Genomic DNA, 20,750 nt, shown 5'->3' with positions numbered 1-20,750 from the left:
ACCTAGTGGGGAGCTTCCAAAAAGCTCTATGAAGGGATAAGGGACCCTTGGATCGAAATATTTAGTTAGGACCGACGAAGGGTAAAGCGACTGTAGGGAACACACGGAAATATTACTAAATGCACACAGTCCGTCAGTGACAAGACAAACCTTTTGCATAGTTGCTGCTATCGTTGGAACATTCTATTCGTTTTTATCAAAACTGATCTAAAAAGCCCTAAATTCGAGATAAATAAACCAAATGGCCAGTTTACTGTAAGTATTTTTGAGAAACCCATCCAGAAATTGAATCAAAACACTCGCAATCAAGGATGTTGATAAAAATGTTTAGAAGAATAACGAAACAGACCATCAAAAGCTATTGGTAAGTAGTAAAGATTTATAATGCATTTTAAATGTCAGTTCAGGATTTTTGGCAATGGGATTTACTGCAGTGCCAACTCCTGACTAATCAATATGCACATCACGTAAAATTATTCTTTAAAAAAAACAGAAATAAAACTTAATCAATGTGATATAGTACTGTGTTTTTTTGTTTAATTTCTAAATTAAAAATTTTATTTAAGTTATTGCAAACAATATTTTTAACTAGTGCAGGTGAATATTATTATTTTCCGTAGGTAAATATTAAATATTTATATACACGTGGGTTGAGATAAAATATCTTTAGTAAATATAGAATGAAATAACATGATCTCAATAATAATATATCCTTTTTATATTAAAAAGGTTTAATATTATTTTATGAATTCTAAAAATTTTCAAATTCATTTTAATTTTTTATGCATCCAATTGAAAATTTATCTCCTAAGACTAGAGAACTGCAATACAGGGTGTTTCTCAAAAGTGGCCCACCCATACAACATTTTTATTTTTCAGATAAAAAAACGAGATTTGGTATATTAGTATATGACATAAATTGCGGATTGATTGACGTATTCAATTGTTTTCGGTCACTTACTGTTTCACCGGAAATGACTACAACTCGTATTTTGAAAATCGTATTTTGAAAAAAACATAACATTTTTTACGAATAATTTGGTACCACAGACTAGGTACTTCCAGTTAAATTATCCTTATGAACCGCATGTTACAATTTCAAATAAACCATATGCAAAAATGTCAAAAGTTAACATGTGATATGTCATTCTATTCAGAGTGTCATTTTCTATCGAATAAAGTAAAAAAATACCCAGAGTGTTATACAAAAGTCAAAAGTTGTAATCAATCAGTTGTTGTGTCATTTCCAGTGAACCAGAATGTGACCGAAAACAATTGAATACGTCAATCAATCCTAATTTATGTCATACACTAACGTACCAAATCTCGTTTTTTTATTTGAAAAAATAAAAAAGTTATATGGGTCCACTTTTGAGAAACACCCGGTATATCGAAAATTAATCATTATACCAAGTTTCGGACATTCAAAATCTTACTATGAGGCATATCTCTTCTGCTTAAACGCACTTTGTAAACAAATTCGGTAACTCCGAAGATTTAGATTTAAAGAGAAAAAAAAGTAAAATTGCTCTGAATGAATTCAAGCCAATATTTTTGAATTATCCTGACTAACTGTTATATAAAACAGAGGAAGGCAAATATTTCATTACGTAATGAATGTGTTTGACTTAGGATCTGGGATAAACTAAACAAAGCAATCGCTCAAACTCATTGTACAGTCGCTGTATGTACAAAGCCGATTGTGTCATACAACACCTCATGCAGTCAAACCCTTGTGTTATCTATTGAATTCCTGCATTATTCGATACATCGAACTCTGTCGATTATTCTTATCAAATTTGCAATCGAGCTGAAACAAAGCAGTCATTCGATTCACTGCAACTCAGCATCAACGTGTGATTAAAGTTGGATAGGTAATAGCTATACAGGGTGAAAGAATCAGCAATATTTCTTAGACAGAAAATACTATCAGGAGGAAAGTGGAACCAAAATGAGGTACGTTTTGACTAACTCTTCCCTACCCCTTAGAAAGTAACCACATATTTTTTTTTAATACAAACATCTAGTTTTAACATTCTTATAGTAAAATCAATGGTACGAAATTTTTTTTACCTATCTCTTAGATAAATAATAATAACAATATATTTCAGACCTTCCTGATAGTATTTTTTGTGAAATATTTCGGATTTAAGCTTATACACCCTCTATACTACGCGGAAAACAGTCCGAAGGTCGTATTTCCTCGTCTAACTTTAGCTCGCCTCGTCTAATTTCCGATTGTCTCGGCTTGTTTCCGTTTGTCTTGACCTATTTGCATCTCTTAAAAACGACTCGAAACTACTCCTGAAATTGCTGCTGTTTCTTATATATATTAGATATAAAATTGTATATGTTATGATTGTTGAGATGAAAAACCATTAAGCTTATTTCTGAGTATTTCGAGAAATGTTTCAGGAAATATTTCGGGCATAGTATAGAGGGTGTTTTAAGTTAAATGGACATAAATATTTGTAGGAATTAAAAAAAATAAGAACTATAAAAACTCCCTGTAGAGAACAGAGCGTGTTTAAAGAAAATAACAATGGATGAAGACAACTACGGGATACAAGGAAGCCTCAATAACAACGAACCCTTTTCATTATTCAATGAATGTTTTTCAGTAAATTGATATTTTAGTTCATCCCTATACAAGCGAGCTTTTTATACTGTATAAATATAATATATATATTTTTTTTAAATAATATAAAATAAATATAATATTATAAACAAGTTTAAGTATAATTAGTGCATTTTACTACTACTGTTTATAATAAATGTCTCATTAATCATTAAGTATGACATAAACTAATTACCAATATATTACTTAGTGTTTATCGAGTGTTTTAATCAATTACGAAAGCTTCTCAAATATTATGTTTGCTAAAAGCTCTGATGGTAAGTAATTATCTTACATAATTCTTAAAAAATACTACAAAAATGTTTTTTTTATAAATTAATTTTTTTTAAAAATCCTATTTTTTATTGTTCCTTGCATAATTATTAATTATTACACTCTATATTCATTAATTAACCTGGCAGTTTCGTTCAACATCTCTTATCTCGCAATGCAAACATGATAAAATTAATTCAGGCATACAAATCTTATCCATATTCTCCTAGAGCTATGCACGGTAAAGACTTCTTATTTTACTGAGCACTAATTGAGTTTCTGAGTCGTTGAAAAATGTATTATTTTTTTATTTTTGTAATAATTCATATACTAGACAGCTTCGTATAGTATTCTGAAGTTTGAGAGTGAATTAAGTGTGATTTTGAGATTTTCGAAAATTACCAAAAACTACATAAATGAAGGTAGGGTTTCAAAAATTATTACGAATTTATAAAAAATATTAAAAAAATTATATAAATTTCATCTTTATAATAATTCATATATTAGACGGTTTCGTATATAGTATTCTAAAGTTGAATAGTGAATTAAATGATTTTTATAGTTTTTCGAGTGTATAAATGAAGGTACGTTCTAGGGGGTGCTTACGAGTTTATAAAAGATATTATAAAGAGATCTACAGGGTGTCCCAGAAATAAATGCAAGTATTTTAAGGGGTGGTAGATCTCGATAAAAGAAACATTTTCTCTTTATCGTTTTTCAATTAAGTCCAAAATAACGGAGTTATTTTACTTTGAAAATTTCCAAAAAAAATGATTTTTTTACTACTGGATCTTTTCTGGATTTTCTTACTTGTAAATTTAATCTAATACCTATGTTGCCATATTATCAAGAAATTATGTTTTTTAACTAAAAACTAAAAAAAATTCCAAAAAATTTCGAATTTTCAAAAAAAAATTTTTCGCAAAAAAACCTCATGGGCGTGTTACTGAGGTCGAACTATACTACCATTTAAAGTACTTGCACTTATTTCTGAGACACCCTGTATAACTGTCACAAGGAGAAAATAGAAAAATAAGCAATTGATTTACAGTTTTAAAGTAACTTAATCTCTGCTAAGAAATTTATAGACCCTACGAGTGAAAAAAAAAGTAAATTTGAATAGTTTGGAGCAAAAATATGATAAAAATCAGTATTGTTAATTAGATATTTTCTCAGAATTTTATTTTTAATTAATGATCTTATATTCATTTTTTTTTTATTTTATATACTTAGTAACATTTATTCTGGCTTTCAGTCAAAACATATCAAAAATATTATAAAATTTTTTATTAGCAATGGATACTAGGTACGACTTTTTTTCTCTTTCAACGACTAAGCACATAGGTATATTAATTAGTATTAAAATGTATATTATGTTTATACAAAGCACTGTGTGATTAGGCATAAATATACCTAATTCATGTGATGAGCCAACATTTTCCATTCAACTTGACTCTATTTTGTTGCCTCTTACCTATTGGTCCTTTACCAATATGGAAATTTTTAATTACATGAATGAATAGAAGTGTAATTTTAAAATATTTTCCTACTTCACTAAGCACTGATTTTTTTTCTTAAAATGGTCCTCATATTTACTACATTTCTTTTCTGTTGTAAAAAATCACCACATCGCATAGTTTTTGAAAAAAAAATTGGAGAATTTTTTTCCAGGGAGTTCAAATATTTCGTGGCCATAGGACATCTAGATATTTTTTTAATCAAAATAAGTTAATTGATCGGAATTACCTCTATACAAAAGGTAAATTATTAATTAATTTACAATTTATGAAGCTTATTGTCAAATATAATTTGTGATACTAACATAAGCTAATAACATAACATAGCTTGATGTGAAAAGAAACATTTTTTGGAAGTCAGATTCGGAAAAATATATTTTTCCTCAAAAAACGCCACCGCGTATTTTTTACAAAAGACAAAAAAATGTAGTAAATACTAGAAGAATCATTTTACGAAAAAAAAATCGGTCGTCGGTGAAGTTGGAAAACCCTACCCGTACTATTTCTTAATTTTTTTGAAAGTCAGATGTTGAAGCGCTTAGCAAAACACAGGCACCCCACATCTCGTTCAAATCGCTTAAAATATCTTAACAAATGTGTTTATATAGTAGTTCTATGTCTCCGGAACACTGGGACACCCTGTATATTGGTGTATTATTTTTAACATTCTTACATCAAACCGCGACAATATCAAAAAATAATAAATAAAGATTTTTCTTATCTACTGGTAATTTGACTGGATTAAATACTGACTAGTTATTTAGAGGTATTAAATAATTTTATCTATGTAGGATACATCGTATATTTCAAATGTTAAAATTTTTGTAAAGATTTAAAAAAAAAAGATATCTTATGGCCTAGACAGTTTACAGGAAACTAGTAACCGAGAATAAAACAACAGAGGAAGTATTTTAAAGATAAGTGCAATCTCACATTACAATTCCAATTTCATACAATCATGTACATACAGCATAGCAAAACATGGCGTTCTGGCGATTGTTTATGTTTTGTGTAAGAATAAAAACTTACTTAAAATAACTGGTGAAAAAAAAACGAAAAAGAAATATTTTGTTACAGGGAGAGATAGCTTACGAAATTATGAGGATTCCTATGAAGCTCTATTTGATAGTATTCGTCTGTGCAACCGTCTTGTTTGTGCAATATCACATTTACACACCCTACACTCAAAATGAATATAGTTTTGAAAGGAAGGCGCCGGTAAGTACCAAAAAAATATAAGTACCAAACTTCAGTGATACTACAGATAAAAAGACAAGAAAAAGTGCCCAAAATGCTTCCTGGGGAAGTTACAGAACTTCCAAACTTTTACAGCCCTTAAAAAATGAAAATTTGCAGAGTTTATTGGTATGTGATTACTTTGCTTAATTGTTTTATTACACCTTCATTAGGGTGATTTCACGATAGTCATTAAACATTAAATTCAATAGGTAGAAGTATTAAATAAATAAAGACAATGGAAGTCCGAAATTCCTGTAGTTTCAGGATTTTTTTAATACTGAATGGTTGTTTCAGTGTGAAACGGTTATTGGAAAAACTGCAACCGATCTACCCCCACTGTACATAGTAACTCCAACTTATAAAAGACCTGAACAACTAGCTGAGTTAACTCGGCTATCACATACTCTTATGTTAGTGCCCAATTTAATATGGCTTGTGATCGAAGATGCTTATAGTACCAATAGTTTAGTTGATGATGTGTTGAAAAGGTCTGGTATCAAATATCAGTACATGATAGGTATTGGATATTTTATATTTTTTACTGCAACAGTACCAATTTTATAATTTCAAGCTCCTATGCCTGTGGAATACAAAAACAAAACTAAAGGACCCAAACCCAGAGGAGTGTCAAATCGGAACAAAGGCTTGAACTGGATCAGGGAAAATGCTTACAATGGAGTATTTTATTTCGCGGATGACGATAATACTTATGATTTAGATCTGTTTAGTGAGGTAAGTTCTTCAAAAATACGACATCTTGAAGTATTCATAGTTTTACTTTAATCTAACTAATATTTACTTTGATGTATATCTTTTTTTAATTATTTATATTTAGATCGTTTTAATTTAAAATCCGCTGTAAGCACTCAAAACAGTCTGTTTTTTATTTGTTTCGCATTTTATCTTAAAATATTTTCAAGATATTCATAAAAAACTTTAGATCAAAGAAGAAAAATCGCATTTTAAGTTGGGAAACGTTGAGATAAATTAAAATATTCGAGTACTATACCTGGAAATACTGTTCTCTCTATCGATTTTTAAGACTAAAAGCAAACTAAAAGGTATCAGGTCGTTATAATTTATCACTGATAGGCAAACTTGCAGATAAATAGGAAAAATAGAAAGACAGAACTGCATTATACTTCATTCATTCCATTTAATGTTTCTCGACATTTTCTCTAATACTCTTCTAATTAGAACTATACAATACTGCAAATATATTTTCATTTTAAAATTGTGACATTAGAGTCTTTGAACTGTAGTTATATTTGAAAAGGTTGAAAATTGCTTTGGAAAAGTTTTATTACATAAGTTTGAGGATCGATATACAGGGTAGTCCGAATTGTATTCGGTAAACTTCGGCAGCATATTCTGCAGATAAAAATCAGTAAAAAAGTTGGTATAAGTGTATCTCCTAAAATACTTAGTTTCGGAAATACAGGGTGTAGAAGTTTCATTTTTATTTCGATTTTTTCCAAATAATTTCTGAACTAACCTCGATATTTGAATGAAAATTGGCGTCTGGGAGTTGTTTGATATGAGAAACTTAATTTTGATATCAATATAACTCCTGCTTGTAGAGGGCGCCACCTACATATTTTTTAATGGTTTGAACAGTAATAACTTTTCGTCCCTACCTGTATAAAACTAAAAAAGGTCTCGTAAAGGTGCTCGTGATATTTGGAATCGAAATTATCAATACATGTAATTATTAACATAAATTAAACATGTTATAATAACTAAATAGTTATTAGATTGAAATACATTTGAAATGTTTTTGTGCCAAAAGTTCAACAGAAACTGTTTTTTTTTCAAGAAAAATTTATTATTAACTTAGAAAAATAAATCACAGGAAATAAAATAAAAAGTTCCTAAATTTATCATTTCATTACTAGATAACATATAACTATATCTATTCAACATGTTTATTTTTTTGTCAGTAATGATATGTATTGACTATTTCCATTCCAAATATCTTGAGAACGGTTGCTCGTAACAATTTTTACCAAGAGACATTTTTTACGTAAAAAACGACGGAAATATATTTTTTCACACAGTAGTTTTATACAGGTACGAACGAAAAGTTATTACTCTACAAAACAGTTCAAACACTGGCGCCCCCTACAAGTAGACATTGACATCGAAACCAAATTTCTCATCTCAAAAAACACCCAGATATCAATTTTTGTCCAAATATCGACATAGTTCAGAAATTTTTTGAAAAAACCCGAAGTAAAAATAGAACATCTACACCCTGTATCTCCGAAACGAAGCATTTTAGGACATAAATTTATAAGAACTTTTTTACTAATTTTTATCTGCAGAATATGAATATATATATGCTACCGAAGTTACCCGAATACAGTTAGGACCACCCTGTATATTCTCAGAGGTGAAAAATATAGGTAAAAACCCTGTTCCCACATTGATTTTTAACGCTAAAGACAGCCTCCTATGTATCAATAATCTACCTAGCTACCTGTCTTATATATAAAAGCCCCGTAATGGTAAAAAATTGCCTTTGGGGCTTAACAGTTGGGCTTTCTGGAGAGGTTTATTACGTGATATATAAAATTTTACCGCTGGGCTAGAATATCTGCAGTGATTTATATGTTGTAGGCATCGTGATAAATGAAAGAGCTCAGTAATGTACGGAAAAGCACCATATGCATGGAATCGAAACGGCAATATTATTTTTATGGTCTCTAAAACACGACTATGGATAGGAAATAAAAAAAATAACCTTTCCAAAAGTCAGGAAATACAAATAATAATAATAAATAATGCTACTAAACCAGAAACCATAAAAACATTGCATTATTATAATTTTAAACTATAAAAAATAATATACTACGCAAACCTCATTAAATTATATTAATTTATATATGAAATGCCTTTGCTATATACTTTGTAAAATATTTCCAAGAATGGTTTTAGAGCAAAAAAAATTGCTGTTGTGCTTTAAAAACTACTAACACAGAAAACACAATATCTGTGCTACTAAATGAAGAAAAGAATGTACTTAGGTTTGGTATGGTTTGGTTAGTGTAAATTAATAATTTTTTTTTAATAAAATAGTCTGAAAAGGCATTACACAGTTAAATTAAAATAAAATAGCTCATGAATATCAATCTATTGTACTTAATATACTAAAACATACCTTTTAGACAGCTTTATTATACACAGGCATATGTGTACAATACATGCTTTCATCCATCCAAAATATTGTATTTATAACACCAATAAGATAAAAAAGCTGTAAAAAAAACATAAAATAATTATTACTAGACCTAATTATATAACGATAACTCTAACCCACCCACTAATTTTTTTATTAGCAACATATAACAAATTGATTTGAGAAAAAGAACCTGATGGTAATTTGCTAATAAACTAATTAACTGGTGATTGCCATACACAATTATGAAAAACACAAGCTTTTTACATATAAAACAAGGCTAAACTAAAAAAATTGCCAGCGTCTTCCCTAATCAAAAGTCCAACAAACAAAAACGTTGGCGAAACAAGTTTAAAACAAATTTAAAGTTATAAAACATACTAACAACCTGTAAAAGTATTTATGTTGTATTTTTTACTGTACCTTTTAGCTTCATAATCTAAAAAACTGCAAAAAAACACTTTCTGAAAATATATTTCCATGATAGCCTCACTAACACATTCTCAAATATAAACAAATGAAAATCCCATTGTTGACTGTCAAAATAGATCATAAGCAAGGCCTACTACCCCTTATGTGTGTAAAAAAACGTGGCAAAGTAGAAGTTCAAAAGATTTATTTTATTATTATCAGAAAAATAATTCCGGACTTAAGTTACTTCTATAGGAATATAAACATAGATATCTAAAAAATTAGAATAACTGGACAAACCCCTATTAATATTCAAGCTAGTAAAAAAAAATAATAATATAATAATTCTTATATCCTTACAAATTATAATTGTTTATAAATGTATAGATGATATAAATTGGGTTGTTGTAAGTGCCCCTATAGGTATTAAAAAACAAGAAAAAATATACAATTAATTCATATTTATTGAATACTATAACTATTTGTAAAACATTTATTTTGAAATGCATAATTACTGTTAGGCAACCAGTAATACTTACATAATCTGAAGTGTTCACAGAACGGCTACTTAAATTATTAAAAAAACTATATAATAAAGAGATTAGCTAAAACGAAATTAATTTCCGTTTTCAGATACGGTATACAAAAACTGTATCCTTATTTCCTGTGGGTCTTATTACAAAGGCTGGCGTAAGTTCACCAATTGTCCGGAACGGCACATTCCATGGATTTTACGACGGCTGGATAGGCGGAAGGAAATTTGCAGTGGATATGGCCGGATTTGCGGTCTCAGTCCAATTCCTCTTATCCAGACCACAAGCTTCCATGCCTTACAAGCCCGGCTTTGAAGAAGACGGCTTTCTGAAAAGCTTGGCCCCTTTCGAGCCTTCACAGGCTGAACTTTTGGCTTCCAATTGCACAAGAGTAAGAATTTCTGTTTTATATTTGCCTTTAAACTCACTCGTATCCTTGTTTCGTTTAGATATTGGTGTGGCATACACAGACGAAGAAAAATGAACCATCTTGGCCGTTAGATTATACAAAATACAACAATACGAATCTGATATCGCTCAAGAATATTTTGGTATGAGTTTTGGTGCTATTATATTCAATAAAGGGTAGTACCATTACCTAGGCAGGACCTAGGTCAGAATAAATTTACTCCTACTGGATTGCTCTAGCAAAAAGTAGCTCTAGTAGTGGATAAAACTAGGGATTAAACCACCCCTGGGACAAGCCTGTATTTTATAGGAAACCCCTTTGCTATACAATTCTCATCTACATATCCATTTATACTTTAATTGTTATTGCTAAAATTCATTGACTATTATATTAAAAAAATACCTAACTATATACTAGGATTAATGTTCCTGAGTTGTTTTTCAAATTAGTACTTAATTTATTAAATTTTAGTATCCTAGTTATATCTCCAACCAAAGGAAAAACAGCAGGAACATATTTAACTGAGGATATATATAATAAGTCTTCTTTTAGGCATTCCACTTTCTTCAAAATACGTTAAAAGCTTAAGGGTTCAATAAACCAACTAAAGCCAATCGCTAGCAAGTTGATTTTGTACCTGAACAAATAAACTAACAATGTTAATATTTATTTTTGTATATTACTGTCCATTTGGCTAGTCATAAGATAGTATTGTAAAATCGCTAATATTGCCTCTCAAATATCATTTTCAGTTCCTTCACAGATACATATATCTTTCTAAAATAAATCATACATATTCCTGTGATGTTCTTGAAGCATATTTCTCAAACAGCCAAACTATGTATATAACATAATATATCATTAAGGAAAATGGAGATGCAATGAACATCCATGAGAATATTTTGCAGTAGATTCCCTGAGAGCTTCAAATTCTTTTAGATAAATGCATCTGTGGAAATAAAAGACTTTAGTTATAATTTTGATGTTAAACTATGACCTATAGGGCGCTTAGTATAATATGGTGGAACAAAAACGTACAAAAATGTTACGTTACTTTTAAGCTAATAATACTTACAATTTGAAATGAACATAGTTTGACATTATTTTAAAAAATCTTGATTGGTACTCTGTAAGTACGTCGTTATATGTTCTTTATTTTTTATTATACGATATCATACCTCAATAAAAATTACAGTATTTGTATTTATAAGTTCATTCCTTACGTAAAACAACTCTATGTGTTTAAACTAACATAAAAATTAATATGAAATGTGCCTTCACAGGTAAACCATAATATGTTTAAAGTGCATTAGATAATTTTATCGAGGTATAATATTGGATAGTGATTTTATATACAATAAGTGTTGAGTTACTGCAAAAATGATTGTGATACTTTTTTATAAGATGTAAAGATTTAGTCACTCATTAAAAACCCATATCCCATTTTAATTTACGTGTTTTATTGAAAAAAAAATGGGGTTGTGGATAATTTTTTACCTACACTATACATACCTATATTAGGGTATTATCATAATATACACAATCACTAGGAAATAAAGTTATATTTATCTGACGCTGGTATTTTATTTTTTTACCAAAAGGGTGACAAAATAAAACGAAACAAATTTTAACAATTATTTATTAGTTTTTCTTGTGTAGTTAAACTGCTCTATTCTGGACATGTTTTTTTTTGAGTCTAATATATGCACCTATGTATATCAGTAAACACCCATACACAGATACATAGATCTAACATCAACTCCTTTACAATTAACATTATTTTCTAGATGTCTGTACATATATTACGAAATTATATTTTACGGCAAAATTACTGGTCTCGAAGCATTTGGTTTTGCTATTTGATTATTTCAATAAAACTTCTCTCATATCTTCATTTCTTTTGATAAATAATGCACAAGTCGCTTTTGTAAATATCGCTTATAAAAATTAAAAATATGGGGATGTAATAAAAAAATTGTATATATATATATATATATATATATATACTAGCACGATATAATATTTATATCCCCATATTAGTTATGAAAGGCGTGATTAAAATTAAATACGTCTTAATACTGAGAAAAATACGTTAAATCAAACTGGATTAGATTTGACGTGCATTGGACAACAGTCCTGTGCATGAAAAACGACAATAAGGTAATCTGAACACAACCGGTACGTACGCATTGCATAAGGAATAAGGATTTTCGTGCAAATAAATACAAAACTGACCAGGTAAAATTTTGGCAAGTTCTAATTTCATCTATAACTGCCATCAGAAATCTACCAGCCATTCTAAGAAGCTAATCTGTTAAAAAATTGCTCTAAAGTTCTAGTCAACCCACAGACTACCAGAAAAAACATACATCAATACTTTTTTCATTATGATTTTGCACTACAAAGTAACTTCCTTGAAATTTTTGAAATACAGAGGACCAAATACTCACGCTTTAACAAGCATTCCTGATAGAATTTTAGTCAACACCCCCTCCCCCAAAATTCTTTTCAGTCCAGTGTCCTTGTATTCAGCGCAATCAATAAAAATAAATAAATAAATAAATAATACAATGTAATACAGGCTGTCAAGTCATTTAGAACCAATACTTTTATAATACTAATAAAATATGTATACGTACAAGGCGTGCCAAAATTAATTTTTATTATCAAGTTGTTGAAAAAATGTTTATATGATTAATTTTGATAACTCTTACAAAACGTGGTATTATGGGATAATATATTCAAAAATATCAAAACAGGAAAAGACTATCAAGAAATATAATTTTCAATAATTTTTGGCAGACCCTGTATATCAGTTCGAATAAATATTTCAAATTAAAAAAAATATATATATAAAACTAGCTAAATAAAGAGGAGCTATTTTATGTAGATAAAAATTAAATTCCACTACAAAATTAAATGAGAACCTTAGCATTATATGTGTGCTGTTTGGTTTTTCATCAGTACAATCACTAAAATGGGTTACTTACGCTACTCGTTTTTTTTTATATGGGATAACTACCCGTTTTTTTAAAGACCTGTATATATTTCACAGATACACCCGTTTTTTTAGCTTCCTTTGGCAGTGTTCAAATTTTGCTCACACTGCTTTTTTAAATAATATCAACTTAACAGCTATTACAGTGACACAGTACCTTTCAAAATAAAACCACTTCTTTAGTCTTAATCAGTCCAAAAAAAAAATCAAATCATATACCAAGTTGATATTCATTTTGTTTAAAAAATATCAAGAACATTTTAATGAAGTCATACCGAGTCACTATAAGGTCAATATAATAATTATCTTTTGAAAATATCCTCGAAAAATTACTGACCTAACAATGATTTTTTTTGTGTCACAACAAATATTTTTTTGTAACGTCAACAGAAACGTGCCGTACTGGCGAATATAGTATTGTCGATAATTTTCACTCACTAAAAAATGAGTAAATTTGATTACAAAGTGATTATTATTCTACTCTAAGTTACATTGTCTTTTCGTCCTGTAAAAGATACTATTGAGCGAATACCTTTTACAGATGTCTGCAAATGAAAGCAAATAGTCAACATATCAGATTAATAGAAAATAAAAACAATATTCTTACCTTTTTCTTGGAACCATTTAAAAAGTCTTTGTACATCTCTGAACGAAGATATCTCGAGTAACTATCACTTTTCATTAAATGATATACATGCGCCTAAACAAAAAAAAAATAAAAAAATATATATTAAAATGTAGGAAAGTGTAGAGCTGCCATCGAAACATTAAAAAATATTTTTAGCAAAATTTACACTTTTTCTTTATATTTACATTTTTTTCTGTAAATAAATAAAATCTGTAAATTTACAGAATTTTTTTTTCTGTAAATCAGTACAATTTACAGATTTTCTGTAATTTACACTTTTTCTTGCTGGGTAGTATATTTCTCATGCAATTTACAGAAAAAGTATACATTTACAGAAAATCTGTAAATTTACAGAAAATTAAAATAATTAAAATGTACGAAAGCGTAGAGCTGCCATAAAAACATTACAAAATATTTTTAGCAAAATTTACACTTTTTCTGTAAATTTACACTTTTTTCTGTAAATCAGTACAATTTACAGATTTTCTGTAATTTACACTTTTTCTTGCTGGGTAGTATATTTCGCATGCAATTTACAGAAAAAGTATACATTTACAGAAAATCTGTAAATTTACAGAAAATTTAAAAGATTTAAAACATACGAAAGCGTAGAGCTGATATTAAAAACTATTTTTAGCAAAATTTACACATTCTCTGTAAATTTACACTTTTTTCTGTAAATCAGTAAAATCTACACTTTTTTCTGTAAATCAGTAAAATTTACAAATTTTCTGTAAATTTACACTTTTTCTGTAAATCAGCAAAATTTATAGATTTTCTGTAATTTACACTTTCTGGGTAGTATATTTCGCATGAAATTTACGGAAAGTGTAAATTTACAGAAAATCTGTAAATTAAATTGTAAATTAACAGAAAAAGTGTAAATTTATAATTTACAGAAAAAATGTAAATTTTGCTAAACATATTTTTCAGTGTGGCAATGGCACCTCTACGGTTTCGTAAAAATTAGTCAAAATAGATTTTACCCCCGCGATATCAAATGTCCATCTATCAGGTACTTCCATATTTTTCTTAGTAAATTCGTAAGATTGCGAGTCAATGTTTAGCGGACATTTTGCATCAGACGCTAAAAAGTAGTCCCAGATTTCAGACACTTTTTTTTGTACTTGGCTTTGAGGAAGCGCCTTCAATTCTTGCACAGCTTCCCAAAACCTGTAACCACAAACATATACCACACACACATAAAGATATGAAGAATTACTTTAAATTCTCGCCGCTAAATTCTTTATCAAGGAACTTTTCGAAGTGTTCTCTGCCCACAGGATCAGCAAGCAGTTCCTGAAGGCTGAAAGCCCATCTCCTTACGCGACGGGCTGATATGTCTTTGGCTAATTTTTCTTGATCCCACATTTCCGTATTATCGTATATCCAAGGGTTCAAATACTCGGGGGGTACAAAAAACGGGTCGTATTCTAAATACTGCTCATAGTACGCTAAAAACCTGAAAAATTTTCTCATTAAAAATAAGTATTAAAGCTCTTGTTATTTCTTACGATTCTGCAGCTTTCGATACTTTAATATTTCTCCTTTCCAACTGAGATTTAAGCAAATTAATCTGCCTTTTTAATGAATCTACTGTGACTTTTGAATGTAACCCTGATGTGGAAGGAGACAATTTTGCTGGACCTATTTGCAAACTCTTTAATCCCTTGGTAGGTTTCTTCATTTGGCAGGCTTTCTTAATATCAATTTCCGTTGTATTCACGCAACCAGGCTGTATACATTTACAAAACATGTATATAAAACAGCTATTAAATTGAAGAATTTGAAGAACGTTTGAAAAAGTAATAAATTAAAAATATATTTTTTTACTGTAAAAAATATATAAAATAATAAAAAGTATAATTACTCACCATAGGTCTGTGAACGTCCCAAAACGCTCTTTCCTGGCTGTCTAAAACTTTCCTTTCCAGCTTATCCCGTTTCTTATCCACCTTGCTCTGTGCCTCTGCTTGCATAAAAATGAATTCCCATTTCCTGGAGAACATTTTCTGAAGCCTAGCTAAATTTTCTGCCTCATAATCTGCCAGTTCCAATCTAGTCTTGTTCTGCATTGTTCTTTTGCATAAATAGACAGCTACAAATCAAATATATTTAATATAAATATTCAACTACTTTCTTATATGTTTTTACCATAATCTGTGTTCTCTGGTTCCCAACAATTCGATGGCCAAAAGTATGGAGTCTGAAATCTGTAAAAGGTGCCGTCATTTTTAACTGTTAACATATGATCATCAATAGGGAAAAAATATCCGTGCGAAGCAATAAGATGAGCCAAATGCAATGCTTCTTGCTGTTCCTCCACATCTAAATGTTTCATCATCCAAGTTATTAAATCAGTGCCAGTAAACACAGAGGGAATCTTTGACATAAATGATTTTACTGTTTTCACAGGGACACCTGTGGCCTCATCTTGCATTTTTTCAATGATTTTTTCCATCTAAAAATTAATTTAGTCTTCAGTAATATAGTATTTACAATAATTAAGCAAAGGCTCACATTTTTGTAAACCAATAGATTAGGAGATTCATCGCAGGAAGTTGGTTGCTGCAACGAAGAAGTCTCTTCGTTAGAAGTTGCTCCGCGTTTCACAGCAGCCTTATCCGAGTTCATTGTTACCATATTAGTAGTTAGGGAAGATTGACTTCCCCCATTTTCTATAAGAAATTAATTCTATTAATTTCTATAAGCTTGCTATTCTTGAAATCAATAATATATATATAAATTAAATATATAAAGATACTATATACCTGGTACTAATTATTATGAAAAGGATACCTGTAGCAAAGGATGTTTTAAACTGAAAACACACATTTTGTTTTTAAGTACAAGTGCCAAGTGATGTGAATAAATCACAAATAAGCTGTGCTTAGGGGAATTTTAACGTTTCACTCTATTGCAAGATATTTAAAAATACCTCATTAAAAATTGAACCAAATAGTGATTTGTTTCCTTCATATTTCTTGGATTTATTAATGGAAGTTCATGTCTTTTCATATTGATACATTTTCTTCAGATATTAATGTACTATAAACGAAATATACTACAATGTTTACTTTAGGATATTTTATTAACTTCCCAAAGGCACTCCATCAATATATCCTCAACTACTGCTCGTTTTCCATTTGTGTTCGGCGAGTTTTCGTCTATTTTCGTGATTTCCTCGAGGGAAATTTGAATTCTAGAATAACAACACAATACTTACTGGCTTTTGGTGTTCTAAATATCTTGAACATGTTAGTATATATTAAACAGTCTCAACTTTAAAAATGCATTTTCTTTCTTCAGGTCTTAACCTAGAGGTTCCTTATTTGTTTAGAAACGAAAATTTAAAATGAATAGGAGGTTGATTAATTTTCTAAAGATACTGGTGGTGGCACCTGTCGTCATCCTCGAAAACTAAACTGAGGAAATTGACAGGAAAAACTGACAATTGACATTATTGACGTTGACGAAATGATGGTGCAAAACTCAAATCAACGTAAATTAGTAAATGATTTGTTTTAATACCGTATTTCTGAGTTTAAACAATAATTGAGCTTGAGATTTGTATGTACATATAGAGCTTGAAATTATATATTATTGCAAAGTATTTGAAAGATGGCCGAAGCAAAGGCAGAAGCACCCACTAAAGTAGAAGCAAAAAAGGATACTGAAGAAGATAAAAATGAATTAGTAAGTTAAAAATTAACATTAATTGTAAATTCTAGCTATATATTATTATTGCATTTTAGTCAGAAGAAGATAAACAACTGCAAGACGAGCTAAACCTTTGTGTTGAAAGGCTGACTGTAAGTTAACCTCTAATTTGTTTAGTCATTGTTATTCATTGAATATTTTGTAGGAAAACGATGAAAATCTATATCTTTCTGCTCTGAATGTGCTCGGTACAAAAATAAGAGCCTCAACTACATCTATGACGTCCGTCCCAAAGCCTCTTAAATTTATGAAGCCACATTATGATACAATGAAACAAGTTTACGATAAAATTAACAATCCCAATGTAAAGAAGGTTTGTGCTGATGTAGTTTCAGTTCTAGCCATGACTATGGGCGAAGCACGTGAGTGTTTAAAGTATAGACTTCTATCAGATTTAGATCAAATACGAGAATGGGGGCACGAGTATGTAAGGTAAAATATGATGTATTTTTTAATTTTTCTAGATCTATACTGATTTACGTTTATTTTAATTAGACATTTAGCTGGCGAAATTGCTGGAGAGTGGGCAGACAAAGAAGTAGATGATAAAGATATGGAAGATAAACTTATACAGCTAGCCAAGCAAATAGTGCCTTATAACATGGCACACAATGCTGAAGCCGAAGCTTGTGACTTGTTGATGGAGATTGAACGTCTTGATTTGCTTGAAGAATATGTTGATGACAATATTTATCCTAGAGTTTGCTTATATCTTACAAGGTATACTATTATTTGATAGTGCAATATAATTTTATATACATGTATTTTTTTTAGTTGTGTACCATATGTAGCTGACCCAGAGAATACAACTTTACTTCAGACAGCTCTGTTATTATTTAGGAAGTTTAATCAGTATCCTCAGTCCTTGAGACTAGCTTTGCAGTTAAATGACCATGCACTTATAGAAGAAATATTTTTGTCGTGCAAAGATACGTATGTATTTTTGAGCATAGATTTTTTTAGTTGTTATTTATTTAATTGTTTCTTATAGGACAATCCAAAAACAGCTTGCATTCATGTTGGGGCGTCAACAGATTTATATTGAAATTCCTGAAACTACTCCAGAATATGAGGACCTTGCTGAAATAATGGCTAACTGTCATTTGAATAACCATTTCTTGAATTTAGCAAGAGAACTTGATATTATGGAACCCAAAACTCCCGAGGATGTGTATAAATCCCACTTAGAAAACACCAGACCCTCTTTTGGTGGAAGCCAAGTTGATTCTGCCAGACAGAATCTAGCTGCCAGTTTTGTTAATGGTTTTGTCAATGCTGCTTTTGGCCAAGACAAACTGTTAATGGAAGATGGTAATAAATGGCTTTACAAGAACAAAGAACATGGGATGCTTAGTGCTACTGCATCTCTTGGTTTGGTGCTTTTATGGGATGTCGATGGAGGTTTAACACCTATTGATAAATACTTGTATTCTTCTGAAGATCACATCAAATCAGGAGCACTTCTAGCTTGTGGTATTGTAAACTGTGGTGTTAGGAATGAGTGTGACCCTGCTCTGGCTCTTCTCAGTGATTATGTCCTGCATAATGCTCCAATTATGAGAACTGGAGCGATTTTAGGTCTAGGTTTAGCCTATGTTGGTTCTAACCGTGAAGCTGTGTTAAGTTTATTGTTCCCAGTATTTTCTGATCCTAAATCTAACATGGAGGTAATTGGAATGGCGGCATTAGCCTGTGGAATGATTGCAGTAGGATCAGGCAATTCACAAGTTACAACCACCATTATGCAGACTCTAATGGAGAAGAGTGAGACTGAATTGAAAGACACTTATGCTAGATTCTTGCCTTTGGCTATAGGATTGTGCCATTTGGGCAAGCAAGAAAGCATTGATACCATTATTGCTGCTTTGCAAGTTATTCCAGAGCCCTTCAGGTCTATGGCAACAACAATGGTTGATATTTGTGCTTATGCTGGCACAGGAAACGTTCTAAAGGTTCAGCACTTACTCCACATCTGTTCTGAACATTATGAACCCCCTGAGCCTGTAGAAAAAGATAAAAAGGACAAGGAAAAAGATAAGAAAGAGAAACCTGAAGAAAAGGAAAAGGATTTGTCAGCTCGCCAAGCCATTGCAGTCCTTGGAATAGCGTTAATCAGTATGGGAGAAGATATTGGCAGTGAAATGGCCTTCAGAACATTTGGACATTTACTCAGATACTGTGAACCAGTTATTAGAAGAGCAGTGCCTCTTGCTTTGGGTCTCATATCAGTTTCCAATCCGAAATTGAGCATTCTAGATACACTGAGCAAGTTTTCTCATGACAGTGATGCTGAGGTAGCTCACAATGCCATCTTTGCTATGGGATTGGTTGGTGCTGGAACAAACAATGCAAGATTAGCTGCAATGTTGAGACAGTTGGCACAGTACCACGCAAAGGATCCAAACAATTTGTTTATGGTCAGAATTGCACAGGGTCTATGTCACTTAGGAAAAGGAACACTTACTTTGAGCCCATATCACAGTGACAGACAGCTGATGAGTCCTGTAGCTGTAGCTGGCTTGATGGCAACCTTGGTGGGATTTTTAGATGTCAAAACAAGTAAGTTCAAAAACTCTGAAGGCTCATAAACTAATATTTTTTAATGAAATTATGTTTTTTTTTGTTACAGTTATCTTGGGAAAATCTCATTACCTCCTGTATACTTTGGCAGCAGCTATGCAGCCAAGGATGCTGGTCACCTTTGATGAAGATCTCAATGCATTACCTGTACCTGTCAGGGTTGGTTTGGTAAGTCCTCATTTTTATTTATATTTTAATTTATCAATTTTAACTTTATTATTTTTTATAGGCTGTTGATGTAGTAGGACAAGCGGGCAAACCAAAAACAATTACAGGCTTTCAGACTCACACAACTCCAGTCCTTTTGGCTCATGGTGAGAGAGCAGAACTGGCAACTGAGGAATATATTTCCCTCACGCCCATTATGGAAGGATTTGTAATATTGAGGAAGAATCCAGACTTTAATCCGTAGTAACTTAAATAGATATAATTTTCCTTTTCTTAAGAATTTATTGATTTTGCTTTAATAAACGTTTGTATATGTATTTCTACTTATTTTATTTACTTTATGATATCAGGTCCTGTTAAAAAAGCTGAATAAATATGGTATTTTGCTTATCTATTCTCAGAAGCCTGTAAAGTCCCGTCTACTGTTAACATTTTACCTGTCAATCTTACCTGTCCAATCAAAACGTACCAAGTAAAAC

At 30.5% G+C, this 20,750-nt stretch overlaps 3 protein-coding genes and 1 long non-coding RNA gene across 13 annotated transcripts in view; 2 read left to right on the top strand and 2 right to left on the bottom strand.

Annotated features, from left to right (window-relative positions):
- Window positions 1-9,635, bottom strand: part of LOC115876883 — a 152,815-nt gene extending 143,180 nt beyond the window's left edge. Inside the window, exons 1-2 of the long non-coding RNA XR_004049215.1 lie at window positions 9,248-9,635; window positions 8,807-8,902 (exon numbers count right to left, since the gene is read on the bottom strand). This is a non-coding gene — a long non-coding RNA (uncharacterized LOC115876883). The remainder of the gene's footprint in view (window positions 1-8,806; window positions 8,903-9,247) is intronic.
- On the top strand, window positions 131-11,626 carry LOC115876882 (galactosylgalactosylxylosylprotein 3-beta-glucuronosyltransferase P). Of its 6 annotated transcripts, none has more exons than XM_030892903.1 (7): window positions 3,097-3,312; window positions 5,273-5,418; window positions 5,485-5,625; window positions 5,941-6,163; window positions 6,218-6,378; window positions 9,869-10,159; window positions 10,218-11,626. In XM_030892903.1, exons 2-7 carry the CDS (start codon window positions 5,389-5,391, stop codon window positions 10,323-10,325), a joined length of 954 nt encoding a protein of 317 aa, XP_030748763.1. In that variant the 5' UTR covers window positions 3,097-3,312; window positions 5,273-5,388; the 3' UTR covers window positions 10,326-11,626. The 6 variants fall into 6 exon arrangements, with proteins under 6 accessions (XP_030748766.1, XP_030748767.1, XP_030748765.1 ...); XM_030892902.1 differs by having other exon boundaries at window positions 5,269-5,418; XM_030892906.1 differs by lacking the exons at window positions 3,097-3,312; window positions 5,273-5,418 and adding an exon at window positions 131-364.
- Window positions 11,627-11,807: 181 nt separating this feature from the next.
- LOC115876872 (regulator of G-protein signaling 7-like) lies at window positions 11,808-17,197 on the bottom strand. 5 transcript variants are annotated; one of them, XM_030892878.1, is made up of 9 exons: window positions 17,030-17,197; window positions 16,324-16,481; window positions 15,958-16,264; window positions 15,678-15,901; window positions 15,318-15,538; window positions 15,026-15,265; window positions 14,790-14,976; window positions 13,783-13,875; window positions 11,808-13,720 (listed from the first exon to the last, which is right to left on the bottom strand). In XM_030892878.1, the coding sequence occupies exons 1-9, from the start codon at window positions 17,058-17,060 to the stop codon at window positions 13,658-13,660; spliced, it is 1,524 nt and encodes a 507-aa protein (XP_030748738.1). In that variant the 5' UTR covers window positions 17,061-17,197; the 3' UTR covers window positions 11,808-13,657. The 5 variants fall into 5 exon arrangements, with proteins under 5 accessions (XP_030748738.1, XP_030748740.1, XP_030748739.1 ...); XM_030892880.1 differs by lacking the exon at window positions 17,030-17,197 and adding an exon at window positions 16,575-17,005; XM_030892879.1 differs by lacking the exon at window positions 17,030-17,197 and adding an exon at window positions 16,603-17,005.
- A 227-nt stretch (window positions 17,198-17,424) lies between these two features.
- On the top strand, window positions 17,425-20,588 carry LOC115876871 (26S proteasome non-ATPase regulatory subunit 2). The gene is made up of 8 exons (XM_030892877.1): window positions 17,425-17,499; window positions 17,559-17,615; window positions 17,669-17,955; window positions 18,019-18,243; window positions 18,298-18,456; window positions 18,515-20,082; window positions 20,153-20,271; window positions 20,333-20,588. The coding sequence occupies exons 1-8, from the start codon at window positions 17,425-17,427 to the stop codon at window positions 20,513-20,515; spliced, it is 2,673 nt and encodes an 890-aa protein (XP_030748737.1). The 3' UTR covers window positions 20,516-20,588.
- Window positions 20,589-20,750: the final 162 nt, after the last annotated feature.

This window comes from Sitophilus oryzae, unplaced genomic scaffold (assembly GCF_002938485.1).
Source record: "Sitophilus oryzae breed Bouriz unplaced genomic scaffold, Soryzae_2.0 scaffold_1440_pilon_pilon, whole genome shotgun sequence".
Classification (NCBI taxonomy): domain Eukaryota; kingdom Metazoa; phylum Arthropoda; class Insecta; order Coleoptera; family Curculionidae; genus Sitophilus; species Sitophilus oryzae.
Note: the sequence above shows the minus strand (reverse complement) of the source record. Positions and strands in the feature narration are given on the sequence as shown.